General features: G+C 45.5%; 1 protein-coding gene across 2 annotated transcripts; it reads left to right on the top strand.

Moving 5' to 3' along the window:
* Positions 1-438: 438 nt before the first annotated feature.
* On the top strand, positions 439-10,200 carry LOC136477899 (mitogen-activated protein kinase kinase kinase YODA-like). Of its 2 annotated transcripts, XM_066476154.1 has the most exons (14): positions 439-990; positions 1,110-1,235; positions 1,927-2,730; positions 2,827-3,567; positions 4,231-4,318; positions 4,400-4,462; positions 5,410-5,570; positions 5,677-5,752; positions 6,194-6,253; positions 6,351-6,458; positions 7,514-7,750; positions 8,072-8,163; positions 8,650-9,332; positions 9,806-10,200. In XM_066476154.1, the coding sequence occupies exons 3-13, from the start codon at positions 2,189-2,191 to the stop codon at positions 9,137-9,139; spliced, it is 2,658 nt and encodes an 885-aa protein (XP_066332251.1). In that variant the 5' UTR covers positions 439-990; positions 1,110-1,235; positions 1,927-2,188; the 3' UTR covers positions 9,140-9,332; positions 9,806-10,200. The 2 variants fall into 2 exon arrangements, with proteins under 2 accessions (XP_066332251.1, XP_066332250.1); XM_066476153.1 differs by lacking the exon at positions 1,110-1,235.
* The last annotated feature ends 4,341 nt before the right edge of the window (positions 10,201-14,541 follow it).

The raw sequence follows: 14,541 nt of genomic DNA, 5'->3' as shown, positions 1-14,541 counted from the left end.
AGTTCAGTCCCCGTCGCGTCCGGCATTTAGATATTAATTAGAAAGATTAAACATGAGTTAATTATAAAACTAATTACACCTCCGAAGACTAATTTACGGGGTGAATCTATTAAACCTAATTAATCCATCATTAGCATATATTTACTGTAGCACCACATTGTCAAATCATGAACTGATTAGGTTTAATAGATTCGTCTCGTAAATTAGTCTTAATAGTTTTATAATTAGTCTATATTTAATATTCTAAATTAATATCAAACATCCAATATAACGTGAACTAAAATATAGCCAGCCAACCAAACACCCCCGGAGGTTCGGCGTTTAGCACATGGAGAAAGGAGGAGCCGAAGGCCCGGACCGGACCCCACCACGGCACGACAGCCCAAAGGGATCCCGAACCGCACGAGATTCTCGCCACCACCACCACATCAACCATCCCCCTCCCTCCTCACTCCCGTCCCGTCGCAGCACAGGCACAGCACGGGCGCGGCGCGGAGCACGCACACACCCCTTGGCCCTTGCCATCCCACTCGCACAAGAGCATCGCGGAGCACGCAGCAGACAGGGCGAACAAAAACTGTCCCCCTTCCTCCTCCCCCGCTCCCGTCGTCGTCTCCTTTCCTCCCCCTTTCCCTCGGCGCCCCGCATCCTGCATTACCCCCCTCGCGCGTCCCTCTCCGATCCCTCACCCCCCAGATTCCTCCTGCCTACGCTCGCGGTCGCGGGCGTCTCCTGCCCGTCCGATTTCGCGTCGGAGCTCGTCGTCCCTGGTGTGCTTTTTTCTTCGTGGCGATTCGCTGCGCCTCGTCGCCGGCGACTGCAGGCGGCCGAGTGCAGCAGGGCAGGTCGGCTTCCACGGTCGTCTTCGCTGTTTCGGAGGTGGCGCCCACCTCCACCGTCTCCTCTGCCGCCTGCCTGCTCTAGTGGGTGCCGGACCTGGGGGTGGAGCGGAGATCCACCCGGGCTTGGATTGCTTTCATCGTCTTGCTGGTACGTAATCCGAACTTGCTTGTAGATAGATTGTGCTCCGAGTTTGTATTGTTGTGCGGGGCGTATTAATGCGACTACTGTGAGTAATCAATTCGGAATCTTGCTTTGTCTACACTCAGCGTCAGCTACCTGTGGATTTGCTTACTATCTGCTGCGCTATTCCCGTCCGTCCATAGTTCGATTATGCTGTTATTTTTCCGGGCGTGATCAGTGCCAGTTGGCGCCACAGGATTTGGTATCCGAAGGTGCGCGTGTAATTGATTTCACAAAAATCTCGAGGTTTCGGCTCAATGCCCTGCATCTTGTCGTTTCCTGCATAAGTTACAATTGGTATAGAAGTTAGCTGGGCTATATCAGCATTGTTAGTGTTGAATACTCCATAGCAGGTTAGCCTGGTAGTTTATGCCACCAATCGGAATGGTACGCAATGGATTGTGCATATTTTATGCCGCCAGCACATATCACACTCATTCAAAATGGTTATTGCGTGAAAGCTCTGAAAGAAAGCTGCATACCATATGCCCAGTGTTTTTGCATACATGGTTTTGATTAGATACTATGTCCATATGGCTGTTAGTGTTGCGGACAAGCTTTTGGTCAACATCGTGATTAATTTCCCCTGTTACTTTACCCTTTTGCGTGTAAGCAGTTCTCATGAAAATGATGGTACAAGATTGAATAAAAGCTATTTTGGGATCTGTTTCTTTTGATTTCTATATGATCCCAGCAAACCTTTGAAATGATGCCTATTATACTTTGAGTAAATTGTTTCCAATTTGTGTGTTTTTAGAGTAGCTACTTGTAATGGTTACTCAATTTGTAGAAAATCTGACACTGAACATTCGCTTGCAGTCAGCTTAAGAAATTATTACGATATTTTGTTTTAGTGCTCCATTATTGTTATTGACATCACCTCGTGCTTCGATATGGTTTCAGTCTTTGAGGTGGAGATGGCACTAAGTTGAAAGTTTTATCACACGAGGAAGCAAGAACAGGAAAAATTCATATTTCAGTGTTGCACTCTGTGGAGGGTTCATTGTCAGTCCACCAAACTACTACAGTACTGGAGGGTTTTTGTTGAAGTGCTCCTCAAGTTCACCATCTCTAAATTGTCATAGGCTCATAGCATTGTAGCTGATCAGTCCGCATGATCTTGCTATGAGTACATAGATAAATCATCATCGTATCTGTGTTCAGTATGCCACCATGGTGGGGAAAATCTTCATCCAAAGAAGTGAAAAAGACTGCCAAAGAAAACCTCATCGACACATTTCAGCGTCTCATAAGTTCAAATGAGCAAAAGGGAAGCAGAAAATCACGAGGTAGTCGTAAACATGGTAAAGACACAGCTGGTGACAAAGGTTGCTGGTCTACTGCCCAATCCCGCTCAACATCACCTTCAAAAGAGGTCTCACGGTGTCAGAGCTTTGCAGCAGATAGACCACCTGCACAACCACTTCCTCTTCCTAAATCACGTGCTAGGGTGACGCGTACTTCTTCTGATATTACCAACTCAAAGTCCACTTTGGAAAAGCATGGCAAAGGACAACTGCTTCCACTCCCCCCAATTCAGCCTAAAAAAAGACCTGAAGCTACTGATCCTGTTACTGAAGTAGCTACTGCTTCTGTCTCCAGCAACTGTTCTATTGATAGTGATGATCCTGGTGATTCTCGGCTTCAGAGCCCTGTGGGAAATGAGGCTGAAAATGCGACTAGAATTACTGCAACAAGTAGTTCAAGGTATGCCCTCAGGTGCCATGAATAATTGCTTCTTCTTTTATAGGTTTCTGTAATTACTTGAATTCATGCTTATGAATTTTGATTACTCTTGTGAAGTGTTTTGCACAAAGAGCGTTCTAGTGCTATCACCAGAAAGAACAAGGAAGTTGCAGTTGCAAGGCCAAACAATGCTTTTCTCAGTAACCAAATCCTGTCAACATCTCCGAGAGGTACCATTGCTGATGGTTATCAATCCAATTTACAAAGCCCCCGACAGATTGCCCTGGAGAGTGCTCCGAATAGTTTGATGTCAAGCCCTTCTCGAAGCCCAAGAATTATATGTCCTGATCAGATTCCAACTTCAGCTTTTTGGGCAGTAAAGCCTCATACTGATATAACTTTCCTTGGGTCTGGTCAGTGCTCCAGTCCAGGTTCTGGTCAGACATCTGGGCATAATTCAGTGGGAGGTGATATGCTAGGCCCAATCTTTTGGCAGCCTAGCCGAGGTAGTCCAGAGTGTTCACCAATTCCAAGCCCAAGAATGACAAGTCCTGGTCCAAGTTCTAGGGTGCATAGTGGAAGTGTCTCTCCTTTGCATCCAAGAGCTGGTGGGGTCACTCCTGAATCTCCAACAAATCGACATGCTGAAGGGAACAAGAAGCAAACCCACAGATTGCCACTTCCGCCAATAAGCACTCCTAATATTTCTACCTTTTTGCCAAACAGCTCTACCCCAGCTAGTCCTATATCTCGTAGTCCTGGTAGAACAGAGAATCCACCGAGTCCTGGTTCACGGTGGAAGAAGGGAAAACTGATTGGCCGTGGAACATTTGGCCATGTATATGTTGGTTTTAACAGGTATGCCTTTTTCCATTTCCATGCATGGAAATGGATTATATTCATTTCAGTTTGTATGCTGATTGAAGATATAGTTTTGTGCAAATTTACTTTGGCTGTTTATCAAAGTTTCAGTTTTTGTAGGTAGCCACTAAGCCAAATTACATGTTGAGTTTTGAATGTTTAATTTCTGGCTTCTTGTTCTTGCAGATGTGTTTTAACTTTTAAGTGCTGCCACTACCATATAAATAATGATCTTTTAGCATGTTACTATATGTGCTCATCTTTGTTAATAATTTCTCTTGCAATCTATCACTGGTTTGTGAAACCACAAGTAATACCATGATTTATGGATTGGTATATATGGAAGGAGTCATTGACGCAAATGCTTTACATAAAAAATTCAGATTATCTTCTATTTGTGCTCTGCAAGAAATTTGGTCTAGAATAGAACATATATTGAAATATAAGTAGTAACAAATTGCTCCAGATCTTAGTTGTTTTCTCTTGTATGGTGCCTTCGTTCCTTTTACCTTCAATGATGTGGTCCTGTTAAAACACATCATGTCAGATCTCACAATAACTCTAGCTATCATCTGTCTTGACTAGTGTGCACTAAATGTTTTGTTGTACTTGGTTATTATTTGTTTCTTCATTTTAATTGTTTATTATGATCTATTTCAGTGACAGAGGTGAAATGTGTGCGATGAAGGAGGTTACCCTTTTCGCAGATGATCCTAAATCAAAAGAAAGTGCAAAGCAGCTGTGCCAGGTATGGTATTTTGTACATGTTCGCACTCAATATTGCCTCATGCTGGACTTGCTCTTTTAACATTATTATTTCATTTCACAGGAAATATCACTTCTGAGCCGACTGCAGCACCCAAACATTGTGCGATACTATGGATCTGAAACTGTATGAATTGCTGCCTTCAGTTATTAATCTACTGCTAATAGACTACAGTATTCATACTATTGTTGTGACTTTCACATTTCCATGATTGCATTGGTAGCTGAACAGTTTATGTTTCCTACTCTTCACTACATTCTTCCTGTAGGGAATAGCAGCAAAAGAAAAGAAAAAAACGCACGAAACCTGCAGTATTGTATTACCTCTGTCCCAAAAAGAATGCAATTCTAGGTGCATTCTTGGCTGAAGTGTCCAAAGTTTGACCAAACATATAGTTAAAAATATTAATGTTTATGGCACCAAATAAGTATACAACAACAACAACATAGCCTTTCAGTCCCAAGCAAGTTGGGGTAAGCTAGAGTTGAAACCCACCAAGAGCCTCAAGTCACGGTTCAGGCACTTCAATAGCCGCTTTCTAAGTACTCCTATTCAAACATAGATCTCTAGGTATATCCTAAGCTTTCAAATCTCTTTTTATTGCCTCCCCCATGTCAATTTCGGTCTTCCTCTACCTCTCCTCATATTATTAGCTTGGCTTAGGACTCTACAATGCACTGGTGTCTCTGGAGGTCTCCTTTGGACATGGCCAAACCACCTCAACCGATGTTGGACAAGCTTTTCTTCAATTGGTGCTACCTCTAGGCGATCACATATATCATCGTCCCGAACTCGGTCCATTCTTGTGTGACCACAAATCCATCGCAACATACGCATTTGTGCACACCAAATAAGTATACTATTAAAATATGTCTCATGAGAAATCCAATGATACTTATTTGGTATCTTAATTTTTTATACCTTTTTATATATAATTAGTCAAACTCAAGATACTTTAACTCGATACTGTGCTAGAATTGCATTCTTTTCTGGACGGAGGGAGTATATAGTTGCTTTTCTCCATGCATCTTGTGATTCTTCTAAATGCATCTCCATATTATATTTCAAAACAGGTTGATGATAAGCTTTACATATACCTGGAGTATGTTTCTGGTGGATCTATACATAAGCTTCTCCAAGAGTACGGCCAGTTTGGTGAACAGGCCATTCGCAGTTATACTAAGCAAATACTTTTGGGCCTAGCTTATTTGCATGCAAAGAATACAGTACACAGGTAACATAATTTGTATAGTTTCCCTTTTTCAGTCTATTATTTTATGCCTACTAGGGGTTTGCTAATTTTATCTTTTCTTTTACTTACTCTCTTCCTAAATTTGCAGGGACATCAAAGGTGCAAACATATTGGTAGACCCTAATGGCCGTGTAAAGCTTGCTGACTTCGGGATGGCAAAACATGTAAGTTTTCTGCACGTTTTTTTATTCCTATTTGTAGAAAGCAACTCAATTTCAAACAATAGTATTTTATCTTCACTGGAGGAAATGTGATGCCTTTTGTACCTGCACGTCTACTAATAACTACTTGTGCTAGTTCAACCTCTTCTATAAGAGTTAACCACTTTATTGGCCGTTGGTGTCCCTGTTAGCATATCTTCTGCTTGGATTTTCATTGTCAGCCATGCTTTTCACTGGGCAGTAGTTCTGAAGTCTTAGATATGGCTCCAACTTAGCTGAGGGTTTTTATTATACCTTGACTGGTTGTTTTGTTGACTGTGTGTAACAAGCTTCATCTAAATTTGAGAATGCTTTCTCCCCTCAAGATATGATTCTTATATATACTAATATACATAATTTTAACCTGCGAGGTCTAAACATGTGTTATGCTGTTTTATTTTTTAGATCAATGGGCAGCAGTGCCCTTTCTCATTTAAGGGTAGCCCGTACTGGATGGCTCCTGAGGTATTGCTGCAAATCTTGCATTGTTCCACTACTTTAGTTATTTTGGTCGGGTTTATATATCTTTACCTTCTTTGCTTATGTTGTGATAAATATGCAGGTTATAAAAAATGCTAGTGGATGTAACCTTGCAGTTGATATATGGAGTTTAGGATGCACAGTCCTAGAGATGGCTACTTCAAAACCACCATGGAGCCAATATGAAGGGGTTAGTGTTAGACTTTAAAGCTATGATTTGTGTTTCGGTAGTGTAAATTTCATTGCTAGGGTAACACACTGTAAGATGTATGATGCATCTTTTGTTGCTAATGCATTGCCAATCAGCAGTTCAAAATTGTATTAACAACTGGACTGGGATTCTTATAGAACAGATGTAAAAAGTAGATAGCTACTAGAGCAGTAATTATTTTGTGCTGCCATTGAATTTGTTGCAGCAGTCTTCATTTTACTTAGCATATTCTGGTGATATTCATTAACAAAAGTATTAACTAAAGTACAGGATGGAAAAGCATGAAGGGTGGGCCTAGTGCAAGCGGTAGAGTCTTATCGCCTGTGACCGGAAGGTCCCGGGTTTGAGTCGCGGTCTCCTCGCATTGCACATGCGAGGGTAAGGCTTGCCACTGACACCCTTCCCCAGACCCCGCACAAAGCGGGAGCTCTCTGCGCTGGGTACACCCTTTATAGGATGGAAAAGCATCACATTAGAGTCACCAGCAAATTAATGAAGGGGTCCATATGCCTTTACCCCCTTTCTCTTGTTTTCACTGTTTTCCGAAAACTGATTGATTCTGGTTCTCTGTTTACATCCATGGACGTTAATGTAGTGAACCAAAACATCTAGGTCAGAAACTCTGGACTCTTTTGGTTTTAGCTGCAATTAGTCCTTAAACTATTTGTTTAGCATGGCGAATTGTTTCATTTTACTGCCTTGGTGCTTGTACAGTTCTTACGTCATGATTAGCCAAATAACTATTATCAACTGCATTTTTCACACAACTATTTCCTTATGCTGCATCTAACCTTTGGGAGCCATGGAATGCTTTTAAGAATGATGAGAGGGCTAGTTTCACTTTTAATTTCTTGTCACTGAAAAAATTCTTGAAGTGTTGCTACTAGCGGAAGAGCAGTTTATAGTACTGATTCCAAGTTATCTTTTGTTTTGTAAGATGCTGTTGTCCTTCACAATGTATAAGCATAGCAATCTTTTTATCAATTGTAACCTGGATGCTAACATATCTCTTTACTTTTTTACTTCTCCAATAGATTGCTGCGATGTTTAAGATAGGAAACAGTAAGGAGCTTCCGCCAATACCAGATCACCTCTCAGAAGAGGGGAAAGACTTCATAAGACAGTGCTTGCAACGCGATCCATCCAGCCGTCCAACAGCAGTGGATCTTTTGCAGCATCCATTCGTACGAAATGCACCACCACTTGAAAAATCATCTGCCTCTCATCCACTGGAACAGTTGACGGCTATATCATGCAGAACAAATTCAAAGGTATCAACTGTTTACTCGTGCTGTAACAATGTTATCTTTCAGCTAATTAACTTGCATGCTTTATTAACCTGCAGACGTGTCTTCAATTCTACAAATTTTATGAGTATAAAATATTGCCGTTTGGTTTTAGTCCCCCCCCCCCCCCTATTTTGCCTCCCTGTGGCTTGTAAAAGATTAACATTTGTCTAGAAGGTCTACTAAGCATACTAGTGACCTACATAGAATGTTAGGGCCCTATCAATGTATAAGCAGCTGCTTGTTGTCTATTTTTTCGCTGTTCATGTGATTACTACATTCTGTTTGGCTGTCATGTCATTTCAGGTGGTTGAGCATGCCAGAAATATGTCCTCGCTTGGTTTGGAAGGCCAATCAATTTTGCAGAGAAGAGCTGCCAAATTTTCTTTGCCAATTAGGTATCATATTAATTTTTTAAAATTATCTGTTAAGTTTGTAAGTTGGTTCCTTTTATATGTCCATACGAAGCAACTTTCAGTGAAGAGACATACTATTATATCCTAATTTGTATGCAACCAAACCTTTTCATGGTTGAATGAAATTTAGCTATCATTTGAAAATAGGATGTGTCAGTTGGAGCATTGTCCTAAATATCACTTATTATATGGTATCCTGGTCTGCCCTTTGTTTTGTCTATTGCCTTCTATAATTTGACTTTTCAAATCCCAATATCATTCTGTGCGAAATTAAATAGCAAAGTATCCACCTATATATGGCTTTATGTTTTATACTCTCTTCTGTAGCCTATACTACCGCAGTTTTGCTGTAACTTATTTTTCAATCAACCCAACACCACGCTCCTGTCACAAAATTTACCCATTCAATGAGTTTTCTTGTCTATCTCTATTAAAATGTCTGCCCACTAATTATTTACCTCTGTGCAGTGATATCCATATACGGAGTAATATATCTTGTCCTGTATCTCCATGTGGAAGTCCTCTTCTAAGATCAAGATCTCCACAACATCAAAATGGTAGAATGTCACCTTCTCCAATTTCTAGCCCCAGAACAACTTCGGGTGCTTCAACTCCTCTGACTGGTGGTAGTGGAGCTGTTCCTTTAAACCATTTGAGGCAACCAGCTTACAGAAATGAGGGCTTCACAATCACATCAAGAGGTTTTGATGACCACATACCTAGCCGGCCTGTTGATCCAGTACATGGACGTTTTATTCGAGTGCAGCAATTTTCTGCGGGTCATCAGGAGAGGGTAGTCTCTGAAGCTGACATTCTGAGCTCTCAATTTGGAAAGATGAGGCATGCAATGCCTTCTGAGCATTCCTCTCAGCAGTGCTTTGGGGATCATGTGAAGCTAAAACCTTCACTGGACTTGAGGTCTGGTCCTCGGCATCCTGGGCGCAACCATGGCCATTGATTCTATAGCAAAAGTTAATGGATAAGCTTTCAGTCGTGTCTATGTGATAGCTAGTGGTCCTAAGCTGGTTCATTGAAACCTTTAATTGTATCATAGTAGAAGAGATGTTCATTAATTATTTCAGATGCTGACAGTTGGCAGTGGATAAAGATTCTCCAATGTCAATCCCATATTCCCATTACTCTAATAAAAGGTATGTCCCTTGTCAGAATTTTCTGGTAATCAATGATTATATCTATCTTTCAAAGGATGAGAAAATTACAATCAGTAATGTATACTGTAGAATAGAAAATAACTGTTATAAGTTATTTTCATTATCGACTACTTGGCTCGTTTACTAGTTCTATACAACGCAAAATGAACAAGTTACATGAGTGCAATAGTTTTGCTTAGTTGTTTTAATGAACAAGTTCATTGTTTCTTAAAATGCGTCTGAATACTGATAAAAAAAATGCGTCTGAATAACATCATTGTTTGGTATACAATTTAGTTTTCAAACTGTATGCTTTGATTATTTTTATCAACTGGTTTTGGTAAAATTCTGAAACATAACTTAATATGGGAAATGGGTAGCCTGAGGTCTTGATTATTTCCAGTATCACCATTCCTTCTATTCATGTAATGTGTGCACACTGAAATTTGTTGAATTGCCTTCTTGATTGACAGATGAAACATGCCCTATCAGGAAGGGGATGTTGTATACTAGACTGTCCAGATACCGAAGGACCCAAAACAGTGACTCTGAACCTGTATACTCTTACTCTCGTATCTACAGCAATTTAGTTTTCGTTTTCTTTTATGGGTTTGGAGGCCATTGTACAGAAGGGAACTCTCAACAAGAAATCCAGATTAAAAGGCACAGGAGAAAGCAAGTGAGCCATTCACCAACCTTTTCTTTTTCTTTTTAATCTTATAACAGATACATATATGCTGGCTGCTCACTGTAAAGTGTTGGTTCAGCTTTGGTTGTAATACCGGTTCGATCCATTAAACGTATCCGTTACTCTGAATATCATGTGAAGAGTCTAATCGTTAATCAAATTAACTGGTTCAGTTCTGAAGCAGATTGTTTCCCTGTCGTATGAAATCTCTTTTCGAACGGGTGTATGCCGCTTGAGTCCTGACGAACTGGTGTATGGTGCCTGCTTCAAGATCACCACCAGTTCGCCACACCTGGCTTCTGGGATGTGTTATGTGATGTCTACCATCCAGTGGTCCGGTGAAAATGCAGCTGTGGTAAAGGCGCCTATACCGCGTGCATCATGCATTTATCGCTTTGCACCCATTACCTTCGAAAACGCCTTGGCGGCTTGCGAGTTGCGAGGCAAAACGATCAAGGAACAGCCCATGTGCCATGGCGTAGAGTACGCAGGCAGCAATGCATTAGCCATTAGGTCCCAGGGTCCCCCATCCAACATAAGTCTTTTACACCTGTCGTCCATCATCTTCATCCTCACTCCAATCATGGCGCTGCGAGAAGGCCACCACCCCACTAGGTCCATTGCTGCAGATTCAAATGAAGCACTGGAGCTGTTTTGATCCACTAATGGTTACTGTAAAGCAACACCGCACACCCTAATCAGGAGGGTGACCTTCATTATATAGCCTAATAGGCTAGAGTTACAATGTACAAGGCCAATGGGCCGTACACCCAATATGGGCTGTTACTATTACATTCTAACACCCTCCCTCAGTCTAAGCGGGAGTGTCACGAACACAAAGACTGGACCTAAAGTCAGTAAACAACTGTACAGGTAACCCTTTGGTCATAATGTCCGCGAACTGATGAGACGATGGAACATGGAGCACCCGAACCTGTCCCAAAGCTACCTTCTCACGGACGAAGTGAATATCTATCTCAATATGCTTCGTGCGACGATGATGAACTGGATTGGCGGTCATGTAGACAGCACTGACATTGTCGCAGTAGACGATCGTCGCCGAAGAGATGGGTGCGTGGAGCTCCTGAAGTAACTGACGAAGCCACAGTCTCAGCCACAGCGTGCGCAACAGCACGATACTCAGCCTTCGCACTCGAACGAGAGACCGTAGTCTGTCGTTTGGAGGACCAAGAGACTAAGTTGTCGCCGAGGAAGACACAGTAGCCTGAAGTGGAGCGCCGAGAGTCTGGACAACCAGCCCAATCAGCATCGGAGTAGGCGGTCAAGCTGGTGATGCTGCCTGTGCCGATGTGAAGCCCGGTGGACAGGGTGCCCTTGACATACCGCAGGACACGCTTGAGCATCGCAAGATGAGGCTCTCGCGGGTCATGCATGAAGAGGCAAACCTGCTGAACTGCATAGGCGAGGTTCGGACGAGTCAGCGTGAGATACTGTAGCGCACCGGCGAGGCTACGGTACAGAGTGGCATCCGCCATCGGAGCGCCGTCCGTAGCAGAGAGCTTGGCATGAGTGTCAACAGGAGTCGCCGTAGAATGACACTCAGCCATGCCGGCGCGCTAGAGCAGGTCCACAGCGTACTGGCGCTGAGACAGGAAGAGGCCGTCAGCAGAACGCGTGATAGAGATCCCGAGGAAGTGATGAAGATCCCCGAGATCTGTCATGGCGAACTCGGAGTGAAGGAGCTCGGTGATGCGACGAAGAAGCGGGGTCGACGAGGCTGTTAGGATGATGTCGTCGACGTAGAGCAGCAAGTAGGCGATGTCAGCACCCGCTTTGTAAACAAAGAGGGATGTATCGGAGGTCGAAGCAGTGAAGCCAGACCGCTGGACGAAGCCAGAGAACCGCTGGTGCCACGCCCTGGGCGCCTTCTTGAGTCCGTACAAGGACTTTTGCAGGAGACAGACGTGGTCGGGAGCCGCCGGGTCGACGAAGCCGGGCGGCTGCTGGCAGTAGACTGTCTCGTTCAGATGGCCGTGAAGAAAAGCGTTCTTCACGTCCCACTGATGTATCGGCCAGGAGCGAGAGGCGGCGATGCTGAGGATGACCCGGATGGTGGCCGGTTTGACAACCAGGCTGAACGTCTCGTCGTAGTCGATGCTGTACCGCTGCGAGAACCCACGAATGACCCATCTGGCTTTATGACGAGCCAGAGAGCCGTCAGCACGAAACTTGTGCTTGAAGACCCACTTGCCGGTGATGATGTTGGCACGAGGCGGTCGAGGAACAAGACGCCAGGTGCCATTGTCCACGAGCGCCTTGTATTCTTCGGCCATGGCTGCGCGCCAATTCGCATCGGCGAGCGCGGCGCGAGAGTTGCCCGGCAACGGAGAAGCCAGACTGGAGGCCGCCGCGGTGAAGCCATACCGCTGCATGGGCGGCGGCAGGGAACCCGTCTGGGAACGAGTCGCCCGCGCAGGAGGCTCTGGAGCCCGGGGCACCACTGCCTACGGCTCTAGGGCCGGAGGTACCTCCGGCGGCGGCTGTGGAGCCGGAGCCGGATGCTGACGACGGCTGTAGTGGATGCCATACCGCTGCCAGACAGGGGCAGGGGCGACGGCACCTGCTGGCGGAGGAGGTGCAGGAGCCATGGCCTGCCGAGGCGCCTGGGGTAGCCGGTGGGCAGCGCCGTGCCACAGAATGGCAGGGTCGAACCCAACGGGGTTGCCGGCATCGTCTGAGGCAGACGAGGCAGGCGCAACCGAGGCCCGCGAGTTCCGAACGTCTGAGGTAGACGGGGCAGGCGCGGGAAGTATATCCTGTAACAAAAAGTCAAAAGAATCCGGTCGGGACTTGGAAGCCGCAAACGGAAAGTGAGTCTCATAAAAAACAACGTGGCGAGAGATGATGATCTTGCGAGTGGAAAGATCAAGACACGGGTAGCCCTTCTGGGAAGGAGGGTAACCGAGGAAGACACACGCGGCTGAGCGAGGAGACAATTTATGGGGAGTCGTGGCACTGAGGTTCGGATAGCACAGGCAACCGAAAACTCTAAGGATGGAGTAGTCTGGCATTTTGCGGTGAAGGAGATGATAGGGAATACCATTATGTATGGACGATGAGGGCCGTCGGTTGATTAGAAACACAGCGGTGGAAAGAGCTTCGACCCAATAGGATGGAGGCATGGCGGCATGAAACAGAAGCGTGCGAACAGCATTGTTCAGTGTGCGAAGCATCCGCTCAGCTTTGTCGTTCTGGGCGGATGTGTAGGGGCACGAGGTGCGAAGCAGGATGCCGCGGCTAGCCAGGAAGGTAGCAGTGGCATTGTTGATGAACTCGGTGCCATTATCTGCCTGAAAACAGCGCACAGGAAAGCTGAACTGTGTGTGAGCATGAGCAACAAACTGAACAATATGTTCATGAACTTCGGATTTATGGTGAAGAGGAAACATCCAACAATAATGAGTATAATCATCAACTAGCACGAGATAAAATTTGTAACCAGAAATGCTCGAAATTGGAGAGGTCCAGACATCACAGTGAACAAGTTCAAAAGGTGCAGATGTACTAGAAACCGAACTAGCAAATGGCAGCCTAGCGTGTTTGCCTAGCTGACAGGCATGACAAAGGCGGCGAGCTGCTTTATTACACTGGATAGCTGATAGCGTATTTAGAGTAGTGACGACGGCAGGTGCAGGATGACCAAGGCGGAAGTGCCACAGCTCCGGGGAAACGACGGCGACATGGCAGCGAGGTGGCATGCGATGTGGAATGGTGTAGAGGTCCCCGTTGCTATTGCACCGAAGGAGGACCGTCTTGGTCTGTAGATCCTTAACAGAAAAACCAGAGGCGTCAAACTCAATTGAACAGTTATTGTCGCGAGTAAGCTGTCGAACAGATAACAGATTACGAGTGAGTTGGGGAGCGACAAGAACATTATCAAGATGAAAAGGACGATCAGCTATTTGAATAAGAGAAGTGCCATGACTAAGAATATGAATTGATTGACCGTTGCCGACCGTAATGGAGGACGGTGGCGACGGGAGATAGGAAAGTAAAATATCGTCGTTGGAGGACATGTGAGATGTCGCTCCGCTGTCCATGACCCAGGGTGCAGACCCACCCTAAACCGCCATCTGGTTGAGAGCCGCGGCGATCAGGCTGGTCGGATCCCAGCTGGCTGGAGGCCCGTAAGCCGGAGGACCGCCGGCAGTGGAGAATTGAGGCGGCACGAAGGCGGTGTGTGCCTGTGGAGGAGGCACAGGTGGCGCACCCCACACGCTGCTGCTGCTGAGGTGGCCACTGGACGGCCCAAGGGTTGTAGCAAACCCAAGGGCCGGCCGGCTGAGGAGCCTGACGCCCGCCGGAGCCGCCGCCTTGCCCGCTGAAGCCACCACCGTGCTGCTGGTTGCGCCCGCCACCGCCACTGCCACCGCTGCCGTTGCCGCCACGCCCACCCTTGCCCTTGCCACCACCCCCACGATTGGTGGGTGCAGAGGAGGTGGACCGGCAGGACGGTGAAGTGCAGGAGGAGGTGGTGGAGGCGGCAAGAGCTGAAGCCGA

Source organism: Miscanthus floridulus, chromosome 8 (genome assembly GCF_019320115.1).
Source record: "Miscanthus floridulus cultivar M001 chromosome 8, ASM1932011v1, whole genome shotgun sequence".
NCBI classification, from domain to species: domain Eukaryota; kingdom Viridiplantae; phylum Streptophyta; class Magnoliopsida; order Poales; family Poaceae; genus Miscanthus; species Miscanthus floridulus.
This window is presented reverse-complemented; position numbering and strand designations above follow the sequence as displayed.